The 13,758-nt window shown below is 48.4% G+C and overlaps 1 protein-coding gene across 3 annotated transcripts in view; it reads left to right on the top strand.

The window, feature by feature from the left end:
• Window positions 1–4,422, top strand: part of LOC137323499 (tubulin alpha chain-like) — a 122,244-nt gene extending 117,822 nt beyond the window's left edge. For all 3 annotated transcript variants that reach the window (XM_067987019.1, XM_067987022.1, XM_067987020.1), the window contains exons 3-4: window positions 1,662–1,810; window positions 3,366–4,422. In XM_067987019.1, coding sequence (XP_067843120.1) covers window positions 1,662–1,810; window positions 3,366–4,340 — 1,124 coding nt within the window. In that variant the 3' untranslated portion in view covers window positions 4,341–4,422. The remainder of the gene's footprint in view (window positions 1–1,661; window positions 1,811–3,365) is intronic.
• The last annotated feature ends 9,336 nt before the right edge of the window (window positions 4,423–13,758 follow it).

The following is a 13,758-nucleotide window of genomic DNA, read 5'->3' as shown; positions in this document are numbered from 1 at the left end:
CTTGGAAATATATCACCGTTCCTTCATCGTCGCTGGGTCAAAATCCTGGAACTCCCTCCCTAACAGCACTGTGGGAGAATCTTCACCACACGGACTGCAGCGGTTCAAGAAGGCGGCTCACCACCACCTTCTCAAGGGCAATTAGGGATGGGCAATAAATGCCGGCCTCGCCAGCGACGCCCACATCCCATGAACGAATGAAAATAAAAGGTCCTGCTTTTTAACTCCCTCCCCATCTCCTGACACTCTGACTGCAGGACCTCATCCCTTTTCCTTCCTCTGTCATTGGTTCCCACATGGACCACGACTTCTGGCTGTTCCCCTTCCCCCCTCAAAATGTTCTGCCCCCTCTCAGTGATGTCCTTTACGCTGGCACCAGAGAGGCAACACACCATGTGGGACTCATGTTGGCAGTTGCAGGAACGCCTGTCTATCGGATCCCTAAAACATCTGCATTTCTTGTGCCCCCCTGTGCAGCCGAGTCTCCCACGGTGCCGCGGATTTGCTCCTGACTGCACTTCCCCGAGGTGTCAACACCCTCACTGGTGTTCAACAAGGTTTGTGAGTGCCACAGTCCCAGGGGATTCCAGCACTGCCTGCCTCTTCCTCTTCCTCCTAGTCTGCCTGGTGGTCACCCACTCCCTCCCCGCCTGAACTCTCTGTAGCTGTGTGTGGGGTGACCACCTCCTGAGACGTGCTTTCCACGCAACTCTCAGCTGGCCCATAGCACCGTAGTGGCATCAGCCGCCCCTCAAGCTCAGGATCTCTGAGCCCGAGCTCGAGCAGTTGGCGGCACTTCCTGCACACGTGGTTTCCCAGGGCGCACAAAGCGTTCTGGAGTTCCCACAGGGCGCAGGACGTGCAGTCCTCGAGAGTAGCAACTTCTGATGGGAACTGCTTATCTCTCTCTGCAAGGCAGCGGTGGAGACTGATGCCAACTATCACCAAGGGCATGCCACGATGCATGGCCCAGTACTAAACCTGATCAGTATGTTTTGCCCCCTCTGCATTGAGATTAAAAAAACAAATGTTGAAACTGGTCGAGGTGGGGGAGGAGGGAGGGAGGGTGGGGAAGAGTTTGGAGATGGGGATGGTTTTGATCGACTTAAATTCTCCCACCGTGTAACTACATCTACTTCGGGGTTAATGTTGAAATGAAATGCAGCAAAATGCTAGTAGTGAATCATAGAGCACAGAAGGAGGCCATTCAGCCCATTGTGCCTGTGCTAGCTGTTTGAATGATCTATCTAATTAGTTCCACTCCCCTGCTCTTTCCCTGTAGCCCTGCAAATTTTCCCCCTTCAAGTATTTATCCAATTCCCTTTTGAAAGTTATTATTGAATCTGCTTCCACCGCCCTTTCAGGCAGCGTATTCCAGATCATAACAACTCGCTGTGTAAAAACAAAATTGCTCCTCATCTCCCCCCTCTGGTTCTTTTGCCAATTATCTTAAATCTGTGTCCTCTGGTTACCGACCCTCCTGCCAGTGGAAACAGTTTCTCCTCATTTCTTCTATCAAAAACCCTTCATGGTTTTGAACACCTCTACTAAACCTGTCATTAACCTTCTCTGCTTTAAAGAAAACAATCCCAGCTTCTCCAGTCTCTCCACGTATCGATCTGAGTATACGCCTAATGTGGTCAGTGTAACTTGTCTTGCAGATGAGATCCGTACTGGTACCTATCGCCAGCTGTTCCACCCGGAGCAGCTCATCACCGGGAAGGAAGACGCTGCCAACAATTACGCCCGTGGGCACTACACCATTGGCAAGGAGCTGATTGACCCCGTCGTGGACAGACTTCGCAAACTGGTATGGATATTGATGACGTCAAGCTCAGTTGCAGAATGGGGTGTGTTTGACGTGTATTGGGGATGTCTTGTCTGCTGTAAGAAGCACCTGGGGGTCTTGACTTGAGGAGCTAGGAAATGTTTCAGCAGCAACCTCAAACAAGAGACCTTGCATCCACTGGCAAGCCTAATGAGGTTTTCCCATCGGGCCAATACGTCAGTGCTGGTTTGGTGGGGCAACAGTGTCCTGGTGCAACCAACCAAGGAATCCACCACTACATACGAGGACATGAAATTGACTTGCAGCAAAAGACCAGCTGGTCCATAAAGCCTGCCCCACACTCATGGTGGCCGGAGCGTCCTGACCAGACACTTCCCAGGTGGACGTAAAAGACCCCACGGGCACTTTTTCGAAGAAGAGAAGGGGAGTTCTCCCCGGTGTCCTGGGCCAATATTTATCCCTCAATCACTAAAACAGATTGTCGGGTCATTTATCACATTGCGGTTTGTGGGATCTTGCTGTGCGCAAATCGGCTGCCGCGTTTCCCTACATTACAACAGTGATTGGTTGTAAAGCACTTTGAGACGTCCTGAGGTCGTGAAAGGCGCTATATAAATACAAGTCTTGCTTTCATTCTTCCTTTCTTTCTTTATCACTCAGTTTTAAAGCCTTTTTTTAGGAAATCATGGTGGGTAATATTGCCAAGAGGACAATTTTTCTCTCTCATTCCCAACATGCACCCCCCACCCCACCCCAACTCCAAAAATATCAGGTTCTTAAACCTGAGACCAAGCAAACTTAGACCAGTGTTTTTCTGAAATGGCTTCACTCTATTGATCAAACATCACTTTCTAATGTGGTTCAAGTTGATATTTACTCTATGATGCCTTCTGGTTTTTTTGGTGTCCCATTCAACCAGCCGACCCGTTGAAGACTTGAACCATTTATCACCAAGACCGTCAGCTGTGCTGAAACATCCCCCTCTTCTCGGGAAACTCCCATGCTCCACTCTGCATAAACTCCCAGCTTTGTCCAAAACTCCATCACTCACCTCCTATCCTGTTCCTCTTCACTCCCATTCCTGCCAACCTCCATTTGGCTCCCTGTGTTATTTTCTCCCCCCTCTTCCCCAAACACACTGAACTCAAACCTCATTCTCATTTACAAACCTTTCCGCAGTTTCTAACACCCTTCCGTGTGATCTCCTGGACTCATTTCGATCGCCTGACGTGGGTCGGAGAGGACTTCCAGAATAATGTTTCCCTTATTAACCATGGGTTTTGTTCTCGGTTTTTTTTGCCACTCCCAGGAGATTACATGGCTGCGGGGGGAGAGGGGGAAGTGGGGTGGAGGGGGAGGAAAGAAGGTTTAATCACGATGCTCTGGCCATCATGGTGTGGGGCTGGCTCGATGGACCAGCATGTCTTTTCCTGTCTGTTTGTATTGACAGGAAGCGTTCCTGTGGTGTTTGTAGCTTTATTGACACCCAAAGGTTGGGAACCAGATAATGTAGCTTTGCTTCTTTTTAGGAAGTGACCTTTGTTTTTTTTTTTGTCTTCCTCTTTTCCCCTCCCAGGCTGACCAGTGCACAGGTCTGCAAGGCTTCTTTGTGTTCCATAGTTTTGGTGGAGGCACCGGCTCTGGTTTCACCTCCCTGCTGATGGAACGTCTCTCTGTTGACTACGGCAAGAAGTCCAAGCTGGAGTTCTCCATCTACCCGGCTCCAAGGATCTCCACAGCTGTGGTTGAACCCTACAATGCCATTCTGACCACTCACACTACTCTTGAGCACACAGATTGTACCTTCATGGTAGACAACGAAGCCATCTACGATATTTGCCACCGAAACCTGGACATTGAGCGTCCAGGCTACGTCAACCTGAACAGGCTGATTGGCCAAATTGTGTCGTCGATCACAGCATCTCTCCGCTTCGATGGAGCACTGAATGTCGACCTGACTGAATTCCAAACCAACTTGGTGCCTTACCCTCGTATCCATTTCCCTCTGGTGACGTACGCCCCAGCCATCTCGGCTGAGAAGGCTTACCATGAGCAATTGTCTGTGGCTGAGATCACCAACTCGTGTTTTGAGCCAGGCAACCAGATGGTAAAGTGTGACCCTCGCCGTGGCAAGTACATGGCCTGTTGCTTACTGTATCGGGGTGACGTGGTGCCAAAAGACGTCAATGCCGCCATTGCAGCCATCAAGACCAGGCGTTCCATCCAGTTTGTGGACTGGTGCCCAACTGGTTTCAAGGTTGGCATCAACTACCAGCCTCCGACTGTAATAGTGGGTGGGGACCTGGCCAAGGTGCAGCGTGCTGTGTGTATGCTGAGCAACACCACGGCCATCGCTGAAGCCTGGGCTCGCCTTGATCACAAGTTTGATCTGATGTACGCCAAGCGCGCCTTTGTCCATTGGTACGTGGGTGAGGGGATGGAGGAAGGGGAGTTCTCTGAGGCCCGTGAAGACCTGGCCGCCTTGGAGAAAGATTATGAAGAAGTTGGTGCAGATAGTATAGCAGATGACGAGGACGAGGATGAATCTTAAATTCCATTTAACCCTGGGACAAATCTTTTCACTTGACGTAAATATAGATGTGAATAAAATTGCATTAATAATGAGGCATAAATGTGTTTTGACTTGAATTCATCTTCATTGTGTACGAAGCTGAACATTTTAACCATGACAGGCTTTTGGATTTGAAGTATTTATTTGGAAACACTCATCTGATGAAAATAACTGTTGTAACATTGCACAAAGTGATTTGGTCTATGCTACACTAGCCAGGGGGGAGGAGAAGGAAAAGGGGAAAAAAAGTCAATGGGAGGCAGTGATTTCTGCCGAGGAGCCCCATTCTTCACATACAAGAGCAGGTCAGAGGCTGGGTATTCTGCGGCGAGTGACTCACCTCCTGACTCCCCAAAGCCTTTCGACCATCTACAAGGCACAAGTCAGGAGTGTGATGGAATACTCTCCACTTGCCTGGATGAATGCAGCTCCAACAACACTCAAGAAGCTCGACACCATCCAGGACAAAGCAGCCCGCTTGATTGGCACCCCATCCACCACCCTAAACATTCACTCCCTTCATCACTGGCGCACAGTGGTTGCAGTGTGTACCATCCACAGGATGTACTGCAGCAACTCGCCAAGGCTTCTTTGACAGCACCTCCCAAAACCACGACCTCTACCACCTAGAAGGACAAGGGCAGCAGGTACACGGGAACGACACCACCTGCACGTTCCCCTCCAGGTCACACACCATCCCGACTTGGAAATATATCGCCGTTCCTTCATCGTCGCTGGGTCAAAATCCTGGAACTCCCTTCCTAACAGCACTGTGGGAGAACCTTCACCACACGGACTGCAGCGGTTCAAGAAGGCGGCTCACCACCACCTTCTCGAGGGCAATTAGGGATGGGCAATAAATGCCGGCCTCACCAGCGACACCCATATCCCATCAACGAATAAAAAAAAGCCTGGACACCTCTTTAGCTGTGACCCCACAATAGCTAAACCCAGCCCTTGCTTTGTAACGCACACAGCAGAATTTACTTGATAGCAATCAAGACCGGCTGTACAAACTCAATGTCTTCCCCCTAGGATTCTGAACCCTCCAGGATTGGCCTAGAGTCTCCAGGAATTAAAGATTAATCTCCAGGACACTGCTGTGAGCAAAACCCACGAGAAAAAATCATAGTGGCATTTTTTTAAAAAGTTGTGTTTTCTTCATTTTCTTTGAACGATTTGTGCAGTACTGAGGGAGTGCTGCACTGTTGGAGGCGCTGGCTTTCAGATGAGATGATAAACCGAGGCCCCGTATGCCCTCTCGGGTGCACGTAAAAGATCCCACGGCACCATTTGAAAAAGAGCTGGGGAGTTCTCTCCGGTGTCCTGGCCAATATTTATCCCTCAACAAACATCAGGATGAGGGGTTGGCCATTTAGGACTGAGACGAGGAGAAATTTCTTCACTCAGAGGGTTGTGAATCTTTGGAATTCTCTACCCCAGAGGGCTATAGGGGCTCAGTTGTTGAATATATTCAAGACTGAGATCAATAGATTTTCGGACTCTGAGGGAATCAAGGGATTTGGGGATCGGTCGGAAAAGTGGAGTTGATGTAGATCAGCCATGATCTTATTGAATGGCAGAGCAGGCTCAAGGGGTCTATGGCCTGCTCCTGCTCCTGCTCCTATTTCTTATGTTCTTATCACCAAAAACAGATTATCTGGTTATTATCTCATTGCTGTTTGTGGGATCTTGCTGCGCGCAAATTGGCTGCTGGGTTTCCTACATTACAACGGTGACTACACTTCAAAAGTACTTCATTGGTTCTAAGGTGCTTTGGGATGTCCTGAATTTGTGAAAGGCACTGTATAGATGCAAGTTGTTTCTTTTTTAGCTGTAAAAATATCGGACATGGGGAAAACAGTTTGATTGACAGTCAAGAATCATCCAATCAGGTAATGAAGAGTCTATTCGCTTTCCGATTGGCCGCGGGAAGGCGGGGCTCTGCAAGGTTGGACATATTGGGTGACCAATGGCGGGAGCGTGGGGGATGGGGCAGTTCGAAGCAAGTGGTCAGGAGTATTATTTAAATGGTGATAGATTGGGAAATGTTGATGTACAAAGGGACCTGGGTGTCCTTGTACACCAGTCACTGAAAGCAAACATGCAGGTGCAGCAAACAGTTAGGAAGGCAAATGGTATGTTGGCCTTCATTGCAAGAGGATTTGAGTACAGGAGCAGGGATGTCTTACTGCAGTTATACAGGGCCTTGGTGAGACTACACCTGGAGTATTGTGTGCAGTTTTGGTCTCCTTACCTAAGAAAGGATATACTTGCCATAGAGGGAGTGCAGCAAAGGTTCACCAGACTGATTCCTGGGATGGCAGGACTGTCGTATGAGGAGAGATTGGGTCGACTCAGCCTGTACTCACTCGAGTTTAGAAAAATGAGAGGGGATCTCATCGAAACGTATACAATTCTGACAGGGTTAGACAGACTGGATGCAGGGAGGATGTTTCCCCTGGCTGGGAGGGGTCTAGAACGAAGGGTCACAGTCTCAGGATACGGGTGTAGGACATTGAGGACTGAGGTGAGGAGAAATTTCTTCACTCAGAGGGTGGTGAACCTGTGGAATTCTCTACCGCAGAAGGCTGTGGAGGCCAAGTCACTGAATATATTTAAGAAGGAGCTGGATAGATTTTTTTTTATTCGTTCACGGGATGTGGGCGTCGCTGGCGAGGCCGGCATTTATTGCCCATCCCTAATTGCCCTCGAGAAGGTGGTGGTGAGCCACCTTCTTGAACCGCTGCAGTCCGTGTGGTGACGGTTCTCCCACAGTGGTGTTAGGAAGGGAGTTCCAGGATTTTGACCCAGCGACGATGAAGGAACGGCGATATATTTCCAAGTCGGGATGGTGTGTGACTTGGAGGGGAACGTGCAGGTGGTGTTGTTCCCATGCGCCTGCTGCCCTTGTCCTTCTAGGTGGTAGAGGTCGCGGGTTTGGGAGGTGCTGTTGAAGAAGCCTTGGCGAGTTGCTGCAGTGCATCCTGTGGATGGTGCACACTGCAGCCACAGTGCGCCGGTGGTGAAGGGAGTGAATGTTTAGGGTGGTGGATGGGGTGCCAATCAAGCGGGCTGCTTTATCTTGGATGGTGTCGAGCTTCTTGAGTGTTGTTGGAGCTGCACTCATCCAGGCAAGTGGAGAGTATTCCATCACACTCCTGACTTGTGCCTTGTAGATGGTGGAAAGGCTTTGGGGAGTCAGGAGGTGAGTCACTCGCCGCAGAATACCCAGCCTCTGACCTGCTCTCGTAGCCACAGTATTTATATGGCTGGTCCAGTTCAGTTTCTGGTCAATGGTGACCCCCATGATGTTGATGGTGGGGGATTCGGCGATGGTAATGCCGTTGAATGTCAAGGGGAGATGGTTGACTCTCTCTTGTTGGAGATGGTCATTGCCTGGCACTTATCTGGCGCGAATGTTACTTGCCACTTATGAGACCAAGCCTGGATGTTGTCCAGGTCTTGCTGCATGCGGGCTCGGACTGCTTCATTATCTGAGGGGTTGCGAATGGAACTGAACACTGTGCAGTCATCAGCAAACATCCCCATTTCTGAACTTATGATGGAGGGAAGGTCATTGATGAAGCAGCTGAAGATGGTTGGGCCTAGGACACTGCACTGAGGAACTCCTGCAGCAATGTCCTGGGGCTGAGATGATTGGCCTCCAACAACCACTGCCATCTTCCTTTGTGCTAGGTATGACTCCAGCCACTCGAGAGTTTTCCCCCTGATTCCCATGGACTTCAATTTTACTAGGGCTCCTTGGTGCCACACTCGGTCAAATACTGCCTTGATGTCAAGGGCAGTCACTCTCACCTCACCTCTGGAATTCAGCTCTTTTGTCCATGTTTGGACCAAGGCTGTAATGAGGTCTGGAGCCAAGTGGTCCTGGCGGAACCCAAACTGGGCATCGGTGAGCAGGTTATTGGTGAGTAAGTGCTGCTTGATAGCACTGTCATCGACACCTTCCATCACTTTGCTGATGATTGACAGTAGACTGATGGGGCGGTAATTGGCCGGATTGGATTTGTCCTGCTTTTTGTGGACAGGACATACCTGGGCAATTTTCCACATTGTCGGGTAGATGCCAGTGTTGTAGCTGTACTGGAACAGCTTGGCGAGAGGCGCAGCTAGTTCTGGAGCACAAGTCTTCAGCACTACAGCTGGGATGTTGTCGGGGCCCATAGCCTTTGCTGTATCCAGTGCACTCAGCCATTTCTTGATATCACGTGGAGTGAATCGAATTGGCCGAAGACTGGCTTCCGTGATGGTGGGGATATCGGGAGGAGGCTGAGATGGATCATCCACTCGGCACTTCTGGCTGAAGATGGTTGCAAACGCTTCAGCCTTGTCTTTTGCACTCACGTGCTGGACTCCGCCATCATTGAGAATGGGGATGTTTGCAGAGCCTCCTCCTCCCGTTAGTTGTTTAATTGTCCACCACCATTCACGACTGGATGTGGCAGGACTGCAGAGCTTTGATCTGATCCGTTGGTTGTGGAATCGCTTAGCTCTGTCTATAGCATGTTGCTTCCGCCGTTTGGCATGCATGTAGTCCTGAGTTGTAGCTTCACCAGGTTGGTACCTCATTTTTAGGTACGCCTGGTGCTGCTCCTGGCATGCTCTTCTACACTCCTCATTGAACCAGGGTTGATCCCCTGGCTTGTTGGCAATGGTAGAGTGAGGAATATGCCGGGCCATGAGGTTACAGATTGTGCTGGAATACAATTCTGCTGCTGCTGATGGCCCACAGTGCCTCATGGATGCCCAATTTTGAGCTGTTAGATCCGTTCTGAATCTATCCCATTTAGCACGGTGGTAGTGCCACACAACACGTTGGATGGTGTCCTCAGTGCGAAGACGGGACTTCATCTCCACGAGGACTGTGCGGTGGTCACTCCTACCAATACTGTCACGGACAGATGCATTTGCGACAGGTCGATTGGTGAGGACGAGGTCAATTAAGTTCTTCCCTCGTGTTGGTTCGCTCACCACCTGCCGCAGGCCCAGTCTAGCAGCTATGTCCTTCAGGACTCGGCCAGCTCGGTCAGTAGTGGTGCTACCGAGCCACTCTTGGTGATGGACATTGAAGTCCCCCACCCAGAGTACATTTTGTGCCCTTGCTACCCTCAGTGCTTCCTCCAAGTGATGTTCAACATGGAGGAGGACTGATTCATCAGCTGAGGGAGGACGGTAGGTGGTAATCAGCAGGAGGTTTCCTTGCCCATGTTTGACCTGATGCCATGAGATTTCATGGGGTCCAGAGTCAATGTTGAGGATTCCCAGGGCCACTCCCTCCTGACTGTATATCACTGTACCGCCACCTCTGGTGGGTCTGTCCTGCCGGTGGGACAGGACATACCCAGGGATGGTGATGGAAGAGTCTGGGACGTTGGCTGAAAGGTATGATTCTGTCAGTATGGCTATGTCAGGCTGTTGCTTGACTAGTCTGTGGGACAGCTCTCCCAATTTTGGCACAAGTCCCCAGATGTTAGTAAGGAGGACCTTGCAGGGTCGACTGGGCTTGGTGTTTTGCCGTTGTTGTGTCCGGTGCCTAGTGGTCCAATGCTGGGTGGTCCGTCCGGTTTTATTCAAACACACACAAAAGGCATCATGGGGTGTGGGGAGAGAGCTGGAATATTGTATTGAGATAGAGGATCAGCCATGATCATATTGAGTGGCGGAGCAGGCTCGAAGGGCCTACTCCTGCTCCTGTTTTCTCTGTCTCTGTGATGAGACCTCCAGGAATACTTCCAACCAGAGTTGCCAACTCTACTTCCCCCTCCAAAGTCTAGAAACACAAAAGGCCCAAGTACAATACTTTCAGTAACCCCGCTAAAGAGCATGAAATCACTGATGCTCTCACGTAGATTACAATCGCAAGACGCTCACAAGCCTATCTGATTCAGCCAGTTACAAGACGCTACTGGTTGGATGCTCTGGGTCTCTATTAAAGCATCTGCAATACCAGGTTACTTGGCAAAACAATTTGTCCAGTTTGCCATCACCTCTATACATAATTGGATCATTTTGATCAAAATAGTCCATCATGCTCCAAAAGGAGATATCAATGAAGGCCGAGGGCACCTGAAGTAATGAGGATGAAGGGGAGTTGTATTTGAACTGGCCTCAAGCACCATTGTCCCATGTCCGGTGTCCGCTGTGGTTCAGTGGGTAGCGCCCTGCCCTCTGAGTCAGAAGGTGCTGAGTTCAAGTCGCATTTCAGCGACACGAGCACAAAGTCTAGTCATGACATTCCCAGGGCAAATCTCAGTGAGTTCTGCACTATCGAGAGGTGCCGCCTTTCGGATGAGACATTACACAGAAGCCCCAATCGGCCCTCTCGGGTGGACGTAGTGCTAATGAAGGAACAGCTCACTGTCCAAAGTCAGGATGGAGTGAGTTGGGAGAATGTGTGGTGGTGGTGATGATGATATTGCTGCTCATGTCTTTCTTGGTGGCAGAGGTTGCAGGGCTGGGAAGTGAGCTTGGCGAGTTGCTGCAGTGCATCCTGTAACCACAGTGCACCAGTGGTAGAACAAATGGACATTGTTCAATGGGGGCACTGGTCAAGTGGTCACTTTGTCCAAATGGCATTGCAGTTGCAACACCTTCAGGTGAGAATTCCATTACACTCGAGTTGAACCCTGTAGATGGCGAGGGGGGCTTTGAGGGGTCAGGAGGTGAGTCGTTCAGCCTGTGCCCCTTTTCCAGCCTGTCTCCCTTTTCCAGCCTGTCTCCCTCTCTTCTTTCCGCCACCCCCCCAAGTCAGAAGGTCGTAGGTTCAACCACCACTCGAGGCTGGAACACATAATCTCAGCTGACACTCCAGTGCAGTAACGAGGGAGTGCCGTCTTTCAGATGAGATGTTAAACCGAGGCCCCATCTGGCCTCAAAGATCCCACAGCACTATTTCCAACATTAAAACACGATTTGATCATTTATTTCATTGCTGTTGCATTTCCTACATTATAAAAAAGTGACTACACTTCAAAAGTACTTCATTGGTTGGCTGTGGTTGTGAAAGGCGTTTTCTAAATGCAAGTTATTTCTTTCTTTCTTTTAAAGCCAGACGTAGGTTTATAGCCCTACATAGAGGTACACAAAATCATGAAGCATCTAGACAGTAGAGAGAGAGAAACTGTTCCCATTGGCAGAAGGTTCAAGAACCATAAGACATAGATTTAAAGGTGATTGGCAAAAGACCCAAAAGGTGACAGAGGAAAAACTACATTTTTTTTTTAAAAAGTGAGTGGTTAGGATCTGGAATGCACTGCCTGAGGGGGAGGTGGAGGCAGATTCAATCATGGCTTTCAAAAGGGAACTGGATAAGTATTTAAAAAGGAAAAAAATTGCAGGGCTATAGGGAAAGGGACTAGCTGGATTGCTCTAGCGTAGAGCCGGCATGGACTCGATGGGCCGAATAGCCTCCTCCCATGCTGTAACCTATGATTCTATGTTTACATCTCCCACCCACATTGGAAATTAAAATCCAGAACTGTACAAGGTGCTATAAGTTAGGGGGGGGGGGGGGGGAAAAAATCCCACCTGCATTCTTCTCAATACAGGGCTCCCCGATACTAATGCATTGCTTGCAGAAATCATTGAGAAGGACAAGACAATCTCCCCCCAATGAAAAGAAAACCCACTACATCTCTAACCAGCTGGACTTGTGCTATAATGGAACAATCGAGAGGTGGCTTCAGGCAAAATGAATGTCCTTTTATTGTGCTGGGTACAGGAAAGGATAAGGGAAGGGGGAGGAACGTCACAGCTCAGAATGGTTTACACCTTTCCTGGTCCTTAATGGCAACTCCCCCCCCCCGATAATAATTACAAGGCATTGCCCAATTTTCTTTTTGCAGAAATCATTCCTTAATTGTCTTCATTTAATCCATAGTTAAATAGTTACTTTGCCTTGGTATTTACCAAAGAGATTAATAAAGTGGGCGTTACATTAGAAGAGGAGATCAAAAAAAGACATTTAAGATAGAAAAGGGGGAGATAATTGATAAACTAATCAAACTTAGAGGCGATAAAACCCCCTGTCCAGATGGATTGAACCCATATATGTTAAAAGTTAGGGATGAGATAGCAGAGGCACTGTTACATACTGTTAAAAATTCATTAGAAAAGTGAATAGTGCCAGAGGACTGACAGACAGCTAATATGATTCCTATATTTAATATATTTACTTGAGGAAGGAGGAAGTCTCCGAAAGCTTGTGAATTTAAAATAAAATTGCTGGACTATAACTTGGTGTTGTAAAATTGTTTACAATTATATTTAAAAAGGGAGATAAGACAAGTCCAGGGAACTATAGACCAGTTAGCTTAACATCAGTGGTAGGGAAGATACTGGAATTTTTACTCAAAGATGTAATGAAAAAATCTAGAAAATGAAAATATAATAAAGAATAGCCAGCACGGATTTCAAAAGGGAAAGCCATGCTTGACCAACCTTATTGAATTCTTTGAAGTAGTAACAAAGTAGACATGGGTAATGCAGTAGATGTAACTAGGATTTTCTAAAAGCCTTCGATAAGGTTGTAGACCCATGACTAAGTTCAGAGCGTGCGGAGTCAGGTAGCGGAATAGATAGCAAGCTGGCTACAAAACGGAAAACAGAGAGTAGGGGGTTAAGGGTAGCTACTCAGATCGGCAAAGGTGGGAAGTGGTGTTCCACAGGGATCGGTGCTGGAAACACTTCACTATTTACATAAACTATTTGGACTCGAGAATCGGAAGTACATTTTTAAAAATTGCAGACGACTCGAAATTGGGTGGTGTTAATACAAAGAGTGCGTTAAGATGCGAGACGACTAATAAATTTGCAGAATGGGCGTGTGATTGGCAAATGAATTTCAATACAGATAAGTTTGAAGTGGTGCATTTTGGTAGGATTAATAAGGGCACCACATACTGCTTGGAAAATAAGAGTCTAAACGGGATAGAGGAGCAGATCCAATAGAGAATTCAGGAGAAACTTCTTTACCCAAAGAGTGGTGAGAATGTGGAACTCACTACCACAGGAGTAGTTGAGGCAAATAATATTGATGTATTTAAGAGGAAGCTAGATAAACACATGAGGGAGAAAGGAATAGAAGGATATGCTGATACGGGTTGATTAAGTAGGGAGAGAGGAGGCGCATGGACCATAAACATCGGCATAGACCAGTTGGACCGAATGGCCTGTTTCTGTGCTGTAGACATGATGTAACTCAAATGGAAGGGTTCCTCAGAACAGCTGTGATAAAGAACTCTTATCTTTGTTCCCCACCCCCAGGGGAAGCATGGCAGGTGGTGCCTAATCTCTACTTTCTAAAGATGCTTACAGTGGACATTACACTGATGCCATAACTTCCAATATTTGCAGTAGATTAAATGACAGATCA

The sequence above is a fragment of the Heptranchias perlo genome, chromosome 7 (genome assembly GCF_035084215.1).
Source record: "Heptranchias perlo isolate sHepPer1 chromosome 7, sHepPer1.hap1, whole genome shotgun sequence".
Taxonomy (NCBI): domain Eukaryota; kingdom Metazoa; phylum Chordata; class Chondrichthyes; order Hexanchiformes; family Hexanchidae; genus Heptranchias; species Heptranchias perlo.
Note: the sequence above shows the minus strand (reverse complement) of the source record. Positions and strands in the feature narration are given on the sequence as shown.